General features: G+C 41.6%; 1 protein-coding gene across 1 annotated transcript in view; it reads left to right on the top strand.

The window, feature by feature from the left end:
• The first annotated feature begins 9564 nt into the window (after positions 1-9564).
• si:dkeyp-14d3.1 (transmembrane protein 132C) overlaps positions 9565-15092 on the top strand; it is a 136685-nt gene continuing 131157 nt past the window's right edge. The window contains exon 1 of the mRNA XM_044027168.1: positions 9565-9723. Within this exon, the coding sequence (XP_043883103.1) occupies positions 9678-9723 (46 nt within the window). The 5' untranslated portion in view covers positions 9565-9677. The remainder of the gene's footprint in view (positions 9724-15092) is intronic.

The following is a 15092-nucleotide window of genomic DNA, read 5'->3' as shown; positions in this document are numbered from 1 at the left end:
CACAACGGTATCAAGGGTTCCTATTTACGCCCTCCGTCTTTAACTGAATACGAAGATGACGTGTCTGCGAAGGCACCCACCTTGAAATTGAGATTTTGAGTATTTCTTTAATATTTACTTAAAGATAAAAGGTGAAGAAGTGCCTCATGATTGTGATAAAAAAAAGAAAAGAAAGTTCTTGTGTTTTTCACATAAATACTGCCCTGTGGTGCAAAGCTTTGATAATACACACACACACACACACACAAATTACAGGACTTTAAAAGTACTACATTTACATTATGCCTCCCAAGTGTTAATTGTGATTTAATATCAAACAAAATGAATACAACTTCTAATGATTATAATCAGTCATAAGTCAGACAGAAACTGTGCCAGAAAGCAGTAGACAATGGATGTATAATACTGTACACTGAATATGGCTGTTGGTGACAAATTACACACATCACGATTCATAATATCGCACCTCCCATGTTCTGATGTGTTTAATAAACCATTTTATTTATTTATTTTCATTTTCTTTCTACCAATCTTGTCATTAATTAGCGGAAATTTGACAGTTTTTAGTTCTCACTAAAAACAAATGTGAACATAACAAAACATATTGCTGTACAAACAACTTTCATTTGTCCATATGGCACACACACAGCAATGTTCAGACTTTTTTTTTTTTTAATACTCCATTATGCTCACAGCATTTGGTTGTTAAGACTCTCTTTTGTCCTGATTAGCAAACAAACCCCTGCAGTGTCTGGTTTTGGTGACAGATGGCTTCCTCTGGAGGGTTCCTCTCACAAAGGACGTCATTTTTCCACACATCTGTGTTTTTACTTAGCATTGGTTACGTTGCATTTTATAAAGCAACGTAATGTTGTCGCTGACGGGCTGCATGGTGTTTGTGAAGTTTAGCTGGAAACCCTTTTTGCTTCATCATGATACTTTATTTATAGACTTGTTTGTGTAGTGGACAAAGAGAACGATCTTAAAAATAATGTTTCATTCTTTAAAAAAAGAAAAAGAAAGCGATACTGTCGAATGTACAACCAAGGTGAGACACAAACGGTGGTTGATTCAGACTCTGTCATTAGGTGGCAGCAGTGCAGCACAAGTAAACAGATCACCCATCTGTTATTATACAGGACATGCACGAGTGCACAGTTTTACACATGCATGAAAACAAGCATAAGCCGTCATAAAAATGTAGACAAACAAATAGCACTGATCACCTCTTTGACTGACAAGGCTGGCGCTTCTCCTCCGGAGTGGAAAACAAGGTTTGATGAATCCCAGCGTTGTCACCCATAAGACTGATATTATTTTCACATCCAAGTCACCCAATCAATAAAGAATTGCTCACTGAATATATAGCAGATTGCTCAGAATTAAGTCTCCTTTGCTGTGTTCAAGCCTCAGTCGTTCCACCATGTTTTCAAACCATGTGCTCATGAATAATGTGCTGTACGTCTTCTTGCTTTCAGACATCTGCTGGTGTAGTGACTCGTACAATCTTTGCAGACACACCTGCCGAGGTTCCCTGGCGAAGCAGACAAATCTCTCCTCACACTCTGGGGTTAATTTGAACCCTTACCACTATGTGGTCGAAGAAGCCCACTGCTTCTTGTCAGACAACAGTAACAGCAGGCGGCATGGTACATCCACTGTTTGGCCATGACAAGATTTGATCTCCTCCTAGGACCCAGGCGTATAATGATGCAGGTTTTCGAGAACATTTATGAACCTCACAAGCCCTTGTCACTCACAAAGCGGTGTATTTTTAGTGCAGTGCCTGGTTGGTTACCAGAATGTACACTTTAAGTGATTCCGAACAATCCCCCTAAGCCGCTATCCCCGGCGGAATTGCACTACTTACCAGGACTTCAATAGTGAGCTTGTTTGAGGGCTTTTCCTTTTTTCGTTTTTCTTTTTTTTTCTTTTTTGCTTAGTCATCTGTCAGGCTTAGAATAATCAAACAAAATCCCCACAAAGTCATGAAAATGTCACACTGATGGAGAAATGCAGCCCCCCTCGGTACTGTACGCCGTGAAACAACCCACTAGGATTACAGGTCTTGAAGAATAATGGCAGGATTTCAGAGAAAAAAAACACCACGGTCTGCGTTGTGTGTTTTTCCTGCCATGACTTGGTTTGGAGGGGAAAGAAGCAAAGAAGGGGGAACCAGCGGGGAGATAACAGCCCTTGTGAGTAAATTGGCTCTGTATTAAATTTAGGCCCCATCTATCAATACAAAGAATGGTATCGGAATTACTTTGTTGGCTACAAATCGTTGGCAATAGATTGAGCCTCTCTCGAGACAAGGCCATCATTTATCTGGTTCACATTTCCTCCTGAGGTGAAAGGAAGCAAGACACAATAAGACTTTTATTGGTTCCCCGGGAGATAGATGTGACCCCCTAGAACCTCTGATTACAAGATTACCCCGAGTAAAGTAAGAATCTATTAAACATTTAGACCTGTTGGTCCCTGTTGGATTTCCTGTATTTTTTATCACACAGCTGCCACCGCGGGAGTCTCCTAACGCTGAGGAGATTTACTTTGCCAAAAAAATATTGTTGGCGTACACAAAGCTGTGTAATTTGTCCCAGGAGGGCGATGCATAAAGGAGAAGTTAATTACCACGGCTGCAAAGTACTTTATTTTTGAGAGGAAGTGAAACGGGACACACACTCGGCTGCTGAAGAGGCTGCTGTGGTGAAAGGTGATAGAATACCAATGGTGAAGGTGAAGGTGACCGTAGAGGCGGTGGAATGATAAAAGAGTGGCATGACATTGTGGTTTGGTTTCTCTCGGCTCCATACGGAGAGCTGAAATTATCAGACTGGCAAGTCTGGGGCCCTAATATCCTTTTGTGCTGGCAGCATATTGCTGAGTGAAGATTGTGGATGGAAATAATCAGCCCTTTTAAAAGGTCAGGGGAAGTTAAGCACACCCAAAGTAGACCATGACACATCCCAGCTGATAAGAAATAACTGTCTGCGTCAGAGAGAATAAAAAATGAGTTCACCTCGTTCCACGTATGCGATCATGATTACTCAGCTGTCAGTCAAATTGCAAAGACAGACCACGACCGACGGGAACCTGAGGGGCAAACAGAACGACGCACTGAAGCACTCTAAGTTCATAGCACTGTCACATTTGTCTTCTAAATGTAACCCAAACAAACGACAACAAAATCAAAAAATGACCGCAGCAGCTGTAACCACCATCATTAATGCAGTAAATCTTCATTTTCGGCAACTTGTCAATCACTCAGTCAATTAAACTGTATTGACGTGGCACCCTTTTATGCACAATGTTGAAAAAATAGAGCAAGGGTTCGAGCACTAGTTGGAACAAGGGCCTTTCTGCATGTTCTCCCCGTGTGTGCGTGCGTGCGTCGGCTTCCTCCCCCAGTCCAAAAACATGCAATATGGGAATTAGGTAAATTGGACACTTGAATGGCTGTTTGTCTCTATATGTGGCCCTGCGACCCATCCTGTGGAGGATAAAGCGGTAGAAAATGGATGGAGGGAAGTCACAGAATGCAAATAAAATCAACAGTATAACAAATAAAGGCGAATAAAACGCCACAAACGGCTGAAAACACTAACCTATCATTAGTATTTGATGTCAATCTGGCCAACACTAGCAAACACCATGATGGATATGGAGCAACATCAGCAGCACCCCACTGTTTTTAACTGTGGCGAGAAGAAAAGCACCCGAGAATGAGTCACAGTAAAGGACCATTTCCTGTCAGCCGTGTACAGAGGTGTGAGGCTGCAGTGGAGCGCAGGGGTTCTCAATCCTGGTCCTGCATGTTTTAGATGTTTCCCCGCGCCAACACACCTGATTAAAATGGTCAGCTCATCAGTGAGCGCTGCAGAAACCTGAGAACAAGCCACCTTTTTAAATCTAAAACATGCCGGGTACTGTGTCCCCAGGACCGCAGTGAGAAATCCTAAGTGTGGGGAACGTGTTCTTGTGTTTTAATGCGAGTCAATAATTGTTTGAAATGCTTCGGTTCATGTGCACATTGTTGTCCACCAAGAGTCAGAGTTCAGTGAAGGTCAGAGGCCTTTGGGATGGAGTAAAAACAGGAGACATGGAGCATAAATGTGAGCTGAGATGCGGTCATGTGAACACAGACCAGAATCTTAAAATAAAAAACAGATAATAATATTCAAATTTAAGCAGCTGGGACCCAGAGAACTTGTTTTTGTTGTGACAAGCCTGATAAATATATACATATATATATATAAAAGATAGATATCAATGCATTTTTGCAATATACTTAAGAAATTTCTTTAATTTTGGTTAAAGATGATGATTTTTATTATATTTTGGTCATTTTTTACTTAGGGTAACACTTTATACTGACAGTCACAGAGTTGATAAGAATCAAAGGTTCCTAGGAGGAAATGCTTATGGAAAAGTGGTCTCATGTCACAAACATGTTTTATGAGGAATACTTGGGATATGAAAATATAAAAAGACTTTTCATTTCAAAGATTTTGAAGAATAAAACCCCACGTATGCATCTAAGGGTCACAGGAGTGTAGAGCCTCAGGCAGCGTGTGTGTCTGCTCAGAACCATTTAAAAACAAAGCAAAACAAATGACTATCAAACTAAAACCTCCTGTCAAACCCCCAAAACCTTCAGCTGATGTGCCTGTCAGGTCAGATTCAGGGTGAAGGAAACGCCCCTGTAGCAGTCACGTGTCGTCAGACGTGAAAGTAAACGCGTGCCGGGAGAAACTGTTTTGATAAAGTTTTTTGAACGGAAACAGAGTTTTTAATCATCGTTAAGTCAATGTTTACACTTCAGACAGACGTCACAGCTGAGGCTCATCATCATCATCATCATCATCATGTGCAATAATCGTTCCAGCCACCGCTGCAGAGAGGTCAGTGTGATGATGTGCGCCTTTAATAATTGAGTAGGTTGTTATTAAATATTAAACGGCGCAGAACAGAACATCGTATTATTGATTTCTGAGGAGCACTTTTGTTTAGACTTTTGGGGCCAGACAGTCACTGTAGACTCAGGAGACATGTGGCCCAATGTCAAACAAACATTTGACATCACGTGGCTGCTTTTCGTAATGTACAGATATGACACTCAACACACACATACACACACAGTTTCAGACACTGACATTCAGCCTCAAACATAACCCAACCACAATTCAAATATTAACCCAATTCCTTAGAAATTTAGGTTCTGCCTCATTATGAGCAGGTATTTGGTCACCATGAGGACGACTGGTCCTAATAAGGTTGATGTGTAATAGCTGCAACTAACTATTAATACTAACTACTAATTATTTTCAGAATTGGATAATCCGTCGATTGTTTTCGCATCACTGATCAGTGTTTGTCAAATTTCTTTGTTATATGGAGCATTCAGCTACCTTGGGTTTCGTGAAAGGCACTTTATAAATCTAAATTATTATTATGTTAAATTATCTATCTATCTATCTATCTATCTATCTATCTATCTATCTATCGTGCTAGTTAGCTTGTGAGCTATCAATCGTGCTAGTTAGCTTGTGAGCTATCTATCTCGTTGCGTGCTGTTAGCTTGTGAGCTATCTATCTCGTTGCGTGCTGTTAGCTTGTGAGCTATCTATCTAGATAGTGTGCTAGTTAGCTCGTGAGCTATCTATCTATCTAGTTAGCTTGTGAGCTATCTTTCAAGCTATCTAGTTAGCTTGTGAGCTATCTTTCTATCTATGGTCACCATTGGACATTGCCTCTTATTATTCTACACATTACTGTTATTGTTACACTGTTTTATGTGGTGTTATGATATGTTATGTTATTGCCTGTCGAGGGACTGAAGATGCAAATTAGCTTTGCCAATAATCTTGCATATTTACATTTATATGTTCTTAAATATGCGCTGTCCCATTACAGATTAAAAAAATCTCCAAAGTCTATTTTGATAATCAATGTATTGGTGTTTAATTGGTGTTTTCTTATGCATAAAGACAAGTTCTCTAATGGACAAAAGGGCAATCAAATTGTTTGTTAGTGAAAAGTAATCAGTTTGCTGCAGCCTTTTTAGTCACACAGTTATCAAAGTGTTTAAATGCATGGCGCTTTCTGCAGAGTTTGGGCAGCGATACAAAGGACACATCATCTGGGACCAGAGACTTACAGCACTGGAGGCTATTGGAAGGTCACTTTCTGCCTCCCCTCTGGGCATCACTCTTGAAAACAGAGTGATGGCTCTAGAGAGGCTGATAAGTAAATACAGTTTTAATGGGCTGTGAATGGCTGGTGGTAATCTGTGCAGACCCGGTCTGGGCAAGGCACAGAGGGCGACGGGGCATTCTGCCGCCGTTATTATTAATGCTATCATAGATCAGATAGGCCAGGGGAGGAGAATGAAAAGTGATGATGAATTTGGGCCTCCTGTCTTCTAACGGGCTGGAGGACAAGCGACTGAGGCTGGTTAAGGTCATGGCTGAAGGATGCCACCTGAAAGAAGGCACCAAGGGACTATTCATTATGTAGAAATATAAAGGATAGAATGTATCCCCGGGGACCGACTGAAGGTTACTGGGTGACGGTGGCAGACTTCAAACGCGTGGCCTCGAGTGTGTTTTTTACTTACCCATAACCCATACATATGCTGTTTTTAAAATCTGCAGCTGTTTTTACTATTACCCGCAGAAACTCTGCGACCTTACAGGAAACCTTATAGCGGAACATTCTTTGGTAGACTGTGGTGAGGAGGTGTGATGGTAGCGTGTGTCCGGCATTTCAGTCTTTGCTCTTTTTTTGTTTTCCAGGTTCCAGATCTTTCTCCAGACATCAAAGTGTCAACACCCGTCGCGCAGATCCACGTGTGTCATCTGTCCAGGTACAATCACACGTGTTTTTGCCTCATCTTTGACAACTGCAACTACCTCAACATTTCCAAACACAATGGGACGTTGTACAGCAGCCAATGTCTTTCTTTATACTGTTACCTGGGAAATGGACTTAGCATATGGAGAGAAGTGAGAGGTGGTCGGATCTTCCCGTTTAATGACTCACAGCTACAGGCCATGTAACCTAAGCCACTGAGGCTCTGTCTGGTGCTCGCTCTGATTTCCAGATGTTGAATGTGCCGCAGTGTAGCGTGAGCTTCGAGGGATTTGAGTGTCAGGGTATGAGAATGAGCAACTCTTGGACGGCAACCAGCCTCTGCGTGAGTGATGTTCCAGTCCACCATTAAATCCGCGGAAGCGACTGCGCTACACTTTTGCCTCCACTTATGCTTTTTGCAGCTGTGTCGGACTGAATTTGTTTCCAGGATCAAATTGCGCACATTGGAGTTGGAGTAAAAGTTGTTGTTTTGAATGTCTTTAGAGGCAGAAAAGCATCTATTTCACAAATCTATTCACCCTTATTTATAAACCATATGACAATATACTATTCTGTTATTGAATAATTGCCCAGCCTTAGCTGGAGGCATGACATTTTCAGGCTGTTGGATTTAAAGTGAAACAGATTTAGGGATTCAAAGTCACCCTGACCTCGGTAACAATGTTCTTTTCTTTAAACAAAAAATCTAATATTTATTAAATCTTTTTAGTCCTCAGCACTTTAATTAGACGAGTCTGGTCTGTGATACTGTTTATATAATAAGAAATTCTTCTGCGGTAAGAGCAGACCATACATTTATTTATTTTTTTTTCCCCATAGAAAGCAATGTTACATTAATCCCACGATGAAGATTTCAGTTCTACACAACAAAAACATTGTGTTTGCCGCATTTGTAATGTAAATGTTCATTTTAGAGACGGTGCCACAGAACTACTGCGGTGGTTCTGATGTTCCTCTCGAAAACCGATCTTTAATTGACTGCCGTGGACTCATTTCGGTAATTTTTATTCATTTAAATCACGCAGGGTTTTGTCTTTCTGTAGCAAGACCATGTTCTCTGCCTGCACAGAGAAATACATGAATCTGCTGCTGCGTTGCACACAGTTTCAGCAATTTCAGTGTTTTCATTTATTTTTGTTGCAGCTACTGCCATTGTATTGTATGTGTGTATGTATATGTATATATATATATATATATATATATATTATATTTATAGAGAGAGATGTGTCCCTGCTGTGACGTACTTTGTACAATGGCCTTGAATTTGAAAAGGTCTATATAAGGGACTATAGAATTTTTCTGAAAGTGCACCAAGGACACGAGAGACTTCTTGAGTTACTAGTACTTCAACGCCTTGCCATAATAAGTGTAGCGTTAAATACACGTCTCTCAGAACAACGACGTGTAATTGTAGTATTTTTATTTTGCAGTGAATCAATTTAATCACATGTTTTTTTGTGATATCAGCCTGTTAAATCTGAACATTTGCTGCTTTCTTTGCGTCTCTGTGACAGTAAAATGAATAATGTTTTTCAGTTTGTGGACCAAACATTTAAATGTTTCATTTTATTTTGAAGCCAGAAAACAATGGGCGGATTAATCGATTGTTGAGGTGATTAATAATTGCTGTGTCTCATTATGTCCTCCACACCTGAGCTGCACAACGCCTGTTAGTTCCGCTCTGCTGCCACACGGGGTCGCTAGTGCCCGCCAAGTGGTGCATTCATGCAGTCAAGTGGATTGTCCGGTAACAACTTTTACAGGGAATTGTTCACGGAGCGTGACGGCGTCGACATGAAACTGATTTTAAAAAAAATAAAACTCGCAAATATGTGGAGTTCTCACTGGATTAATCGGCTTAAATGATTGCCTTTTGTTTAAAAGTGTGATCAAATAAATGTTGATGCTCCTGCCTCCTCCTCCTCCTCGCGCCTGCTGATGTGTGCCATCGCTGTACTTCTGGTCACTGCTGTGGCTTTGCTCCTTGTCTACCTCTCTCGACGCGCATTGGACGCACTGACGGCGCGTAAGCTCCACAGAACCCGCAGCCTGTTGCCGGTCTACATAACCACAGGCTCTTGCTGGAGGCTTTAGCAGAAGACACAAACCACCTGGTGCCAAAGGGGAAGTGGAAGTGGCGGCGGAACGCTTGGCTCCGGGAGCAGATCTGTGCGCTCTGCTGCCGCCGCTGCTGCTGCTGCAGGAGTTGCACTCATGCAGAGAAGACTTCTGGGCGTGGATGTTTCCCGACCTGTGCAGTTGTCCACTTTTATTGACGTTCACCACACCATACACGGAGTCGGACCACAACTGGGTCCATTCGTTCCAATTCGTTGGGCTTTAGACGTCGCACAGCTGCCAACTTCAGGACCAGCGTAAATTGGAGGATACAACGGCGGAGGACTTTTGGATACATTTCTTATTTAAGTGTTTTCTTTTTGAAACAGATTCCAACTCAGTGAGAACTTCCGAGGAAATGTATCGCAGCACAGGCATTATAGTGTTAGAGACAGACATCTGAACGCGTTCTCCACCAAAGATGCTCCAGAGTTCTCCAAAGCTGCGCGTAACTTCCTTCCTTCTCCTCAATTCTTACATTTTCTTGACAAAAGTCTGCTGACGAAGTGGGTTTTTTATTTCATTTTCAATTATTATTCATTCTTGACATAAATGACTGTATGAGGAAAATCTTTCTTTTTTTCTCTGGACAAAAATGCTGCAAGTCGGATTTAGTTATTTCAATTAAGCCAATTCGGCTTCCGTCCTATTTTCTTGGGGATTTTTATTTTCCTAAAGGAAACATGTTGCAGATCCTTGCGCTTCAGTTGGCACTGTTACTTTTTGGAGGTGAGTGAAATTTAGCCATGTTTCCTCTTGTCCAATAACCAGTGAATATTTGTCACCAAACAACAGGAAAATAACTATAAATAAGGAAATGAACATTCACTTGTTAATTCTGTGTGAGAGTGCTGGTCTGCTATGATTTGAATGACTGAAATCCAATCCAAATGTATTTCTGTAGCAGATTTAAAAAGAGAGTTTAACCACATCAACTAAATGCATAAAATAATGTAAACTAAAAAAAAATATTAAAAACAACAAAAAATTTAATATAAAACCAGTGAAACACACAATACATGAGCAATACAAATATTAAACCTTAAAACTGCCAACTCTTACACATGGTTATGGAGGAAAAAGTGGGTTTTTGGCTGAGATTTAAACACTGACAGTGGTTTAATGTGTTTTAACCTGGTTCCATGTGCCACAAGAAGTATTTTTTTCTGCAGAACCTCAGTGAACGTGACCCGAGTATGGATGTAAAAGATCACTGAGGCGAGATGGAGCAAGATTTAAAAATGAATTCTAAAATAAATTGGGATGCCAGCACAGGTGTTTAGATACTCTCACTTTTGCATGTTTCAGTCAGATTCCTGGGAGACGGGGCATAAAGGAAAGCCTTTTTTTTTTAGAAGAATAGATGTGCTTTGTAGTACAGTATTATACTTACATTCACTGAGAATCATTTTTGGATTATATTGGTTTAGTGTAAAATTCAAATGTACTAATTATCGCTTATCGCCTGCACTACGTCCACAGCTATCTGTCCTATTCTCTCCTTTATTACCTCACAGTTTGTCATGTTCTTAGATTAAAGTTCTCAGTTATTGTCTAGAGGAAAATCCACAGTCCTGCAGAGGTGAGATCCTCCTACTTACAATCACAGCACGACAGTAGCTGTGTTTAAAAACCTCCGAGTCGTCTAAACGATGCGCTGCAATTGTTGGTTTCACTGCACATGATGCGGCATCAATGGTTTTGTGCCACATGGAGAGGACAGTACAGCATTCACGTGTGCTGCTGCTGCTGCTGCTGCTGCTGCTGCTGCTGCTGCTGCTGCTGCTGCTGCTGCTGCTGTGGCTGCAGCCAGAGTGCACAGATCTGAGGGCAGCTGGTGGTCCAGCTAATGAATCCCTCCTGGCTTTAATCCAGAATGTTGTAGTTGCTAAATGTGTCCTGTTGGATAATATCAGACTCAAGCAGAATTTGTTCCCATCCAAAAATAGGATGTTGAAATTAAACAGTCATTTTTACCACTGCAAATAATGATTTTTCCTTTTTTTGCATTGAGAAGGGTAACAGACGCATTTTATCATTTTTTAAAAGAAAAGCCTTCAGCCTATTAACATACTTTTATAAAATCTATAATTAAAATGCCATATTTTTCCAGATCTGACATCTCCCATGTATGCACGGACAGATGATGCCTTAGTGTCAGTGCTGACTCATTGGCTTGAAGTGTCAGTAATGATGTTTTGCCATATGCCGAGACCTTTCTCACTAACAACACAGTCGGATCCTAATTGGGCATTGTGCGTCATAAAGCAACAAGACGCGGCTCCTCACTGTGAACAGTGATGGAAATTGATAACGCACTCCAGGAAATGAGAAGCTCAGGCCCAATGCTTGAGAAATGCCTGCGCAGCATATTGGAGCCATAATTAGGGAGTGAAATATTGTGGTTCTCTGTTGTGACTGTGTTTAGGGAACTGTTACTGTGCTCCAGACAGACCTGCACAACGGATTTTTAGATCATGTTCCCGCTCCCAATTCTAGCTACTAGTTGTCCTCTACAGGAAAGCGACGACAAATCCCAGCACATTAGAGCTAGTCAGAGTAATGCAGGGTTCTCGGCTTGTTGATCCATGAGCTTTGAGGAGAAACAGCTAAGGAGTAGCAATATTGGGACTGTCAATCTTCTCTTGTCATTTTTACATTTTAACGTGATATCATGTGGTTGTTATATGTTCTGTCCGGCCTGTAGGAGCCTCTCGACGGCATTAATATAATTTGTCCGTGGTGATGGAGAGCACTGACTCTTGTTCTACTCCCCCGAGTTTGTCGCCGAAGCATCTGGCAATGTTTGCGGCCGTGTAGCTCGTCTTGGCTTCAGTCGTTTTGAGATTTTCATCATGTCTTTGCGAATAAAGTGTGTACCAGATTGTCCATAATAGCATTCTGACAAGGATGGAATTAGATTTGTGTCAATATTTTCAAGAAGCAAAAGAAATATCGATTTAATCATTAAAAAACTAATTTTGTTGTTTGATTATACATGTTTTTTTGTTTGTGGGTGGGCCTTAGGGAGCTGCCTGCTGATTGGCTAGAGGTTTGGAGTGACAGCTCAATGGACCGGAAGTCATCATCCGTCTGGATCTCGTTCCCCAAGTTTCCCCCGTCCACAACTGACAAAATAATTGTAAATACCGAACTGTCAGATTATGAAAGTTAGATACTTTCAATTATTTCGTCGGATGTCCAGCCTTAGCTTCCTTAGGCCCGCCCACAAGCAAAAAAACACCACAAATCACAGAGCACAAAGAACGAGTGTATTTTCAAACTTTCAAACTTCTTAAAAAGCGTTTGAAAATATTGACATAAATCAATTCCGTAGACGAGCGGCTGTAAACCCCGCAATGTGGAGGGAGGCAAAAAATGCGTAATTCCTGTCTGCTAATGTTGCTCGTTGTCGAGTGATATCTTTTATTTGTCATTTTTCAGTTTGTCGATGGAAAGCCGTGGTGATGTCTGTGGGTGCGTTACCGCCGCCTGAACATGAGATTGTTGCGACTTTAATAAAACTTAATTGTTCTGCGAGGGTCGTGCGTGAGCAAAGCATTTTGTTTTTCACACGTGGATAAGCAGAGGAAGGAGGACCGGGCTCGAAATACACATTCGAACAGTAATTACAGCATTCAATTATTGACTTTTTTAAATATTCAAATTATATTCGTCTCCCAGATTTCGTTCCAGTTCAGTATGCATCCAATGTTATCACTTCTGAATCCACGAGGTTTGCTGTGATGAGACACGTCGCTGGGACTCCTGAGAGGAATATCCAATCTCCCCTCCCTTTCTTATCCTTTAGCTTAACATGATCCAAAGGGGGGGTCACGCAAGGATAGTCCTCCGTCTACATCTTTAAGCAGTAAGCACACAGTCTGTACTGTCTGTCGCCCTCACGCCTCTTTATCCCCGTCACCGAGTGTGTCTTGTTCTGCAAGCTTTGCTTTATTTTGCCGGCGTGACGCTAACATTGTTTTAACCACGCGGAGATTCTCATGCTCCCCCCACCCACGGACGAGTTTGGATCCCGAACCGTCTCCATAATGATCCACTGCACTTCGGGCACTGGTGGTGGCACACGTCCAGTTTTCAATCCTTTGCCTCTGGCGCTCCTTTAAGCCTTGAAATTCATGTCCTTGAGCAAGTAAGGGCCGAGAAATTACGAGAGGGAGAGGTCACGCAGTGCCCAGAAATGTATTTTTAAAAAAATAAACGTGTGTCAAAAAGGAAAACGATCCAATCCAAACCAGTTTATTTATAAAACAACAGGAATCTGGTCTGTAAGGCACTGGGAGACTAATTGAGGGAGGCCAGAATAGTGGAGATGCGCTTGTTAAAAAGCGAGCGACAGCATTCTGGACAAGGCTGAAGGTGGGAAAGGGAGGCCTGGCTAACCCCAACATAAAGGGCGTTACAGAAGTCTAGACGGGTCGTTATTAATTAATAATTGTCATTATGTAATCTGATGTAGTTCATAGATTAGTTTCTTGTCAAGCTATTTTTAAATCAAATGAATCCAACGGCAGAATATTCATACATTTCACTAGATTGTAATCTGACTCCAAATTTACACCGTTTTTGTCGAATTTAGAGGAAAATCTCCACTAAGCCGAGAAGCTTTCCTTCATCAACACTCCAGTGGATCTGAGAACTACCCGGTTCTTAATTCCGCTCCAGCCTGCGACATCATCACTAATACTTGTACCAGGGAGCATATGGTCATTAAAATTTAATGAGCTTGCATTGTACAAAGACCTGTAATGCCATGTTAACTCAGTCCTGGTGTTTATTTATGGGTCAGAGAACACGGATAGCTGTGGGTTTCGTGCTTTGATCGCGCCGCTGCGAGGCACGCCCGAGATATGTGACATTTCGGTGGTTTCGCCTCACAGAAGGAGAACAGTGTTGTGAAATTAGCCACCTTCACAAAAATATTTAATGCTCTATGTGTCACATTGTGCACTCTTTGTTTAATGGCCGTTTTATGAAACACACCGAGTAGGTGGACTCTCATTTAGATCCCTTGTACGGCTCCCCCATGCACATTACATCTAAAGTGTGTGTGTGGGAGGCACACACTGCGTTCCAATCACCGAGTTAAAAAAAGGGCCTTTTGCCCCCATAAATTCATATATCATCAGTATAATGTTCTGTAATATTTCCACAAAGCCCATCTGCCCCGTCTTAATTGGCTTTTTATAACTGTCATGATCTCACAGTCAATTTAATCAAATTTCATGATTGGGGAAGGTGAATAGAGGAAATCCGTGCAAAAGCTTTGAAGGGAGGGGCTGTGAATATGTGTGTGTGTGTGAGCTCGGGAGGTGGTCATTGTAATAAGTGACAAATGTGCTGATGCAGTGTTTTTGATATTCCCTCATCATCAGACAATACTCGTGTCTGTGTGGAGGAGCTGCTCCTCATAAATCTGCCGGCCGGTTTGCAGCCAGACTGTCTGCAGACTCGGGCGGGGGGGGGGAGGGGCATAACGCCTCGACACTGCCAGTTCACCGCAGACTGTTAAAGCCGAGCCGTACACGGATGCACAGAAATGAGTTCATAAACTCGGATGACATTATTAGAGCTAATTGACTGGACTTTCTGGACTTTTCCATTTTTAGCCATTTCGGATGCCCAGTGTAAAATCTTGTTTGAAGTCAGAAGAAGGAAAACACTAGCTGTAAAAACCAAAATAAAAGGGTTCACTTGACATCATAGTAAAATAATATAAGTTGTTGTAAGTTGAGTCCATCCATTCCATTGTAAATCAAAGAAATAATAATGTTAATTATTATTTTATAATGTTGTAATGTTAATAACGTTAATTAAGTCCAAAGCAAATGCAGAGATTCTGCTCGTCAGTATAATGGAGCTTTTCCACGATGCACTTCTAGCACGGCTCGGCTCGGGTTTGGTCTGAGACGCGTGACACACAAGGAATTGTTGTCATTATTTTTAAGTTACTCTGGCATAACTCTGCATTTGTTAACATTAATAAAATGTCGGCTGTATTATGGGCTGGGAGGGCTGGTTCCTGAGACTGACAGCAGAGGTGGTGTGAAGTTTTAGTCTGGATGGACCGCAGCCAG

Source organism: Solea senegalensis, linkage group LG5 (genome assembly GCF_019176455.1).
Source record: "Solea senegalensis isolate Sse05_10M linkage group LG5, IFAPA_SoseM_1, whole genome shotgun sequence".
Taxonomy (NCBI): domain Eukaryota; kingdom Metazoa; phylum Chordata; class Actinopteri; order Pleuronectiformes; family Soleidae; genus Solea; species Solea senegalensis.
The sequence above is the reverse complement of the archived record's forward strand: the minus strand, read 5'-3'. Positions and strand labels throughout refer to the sequence as shown.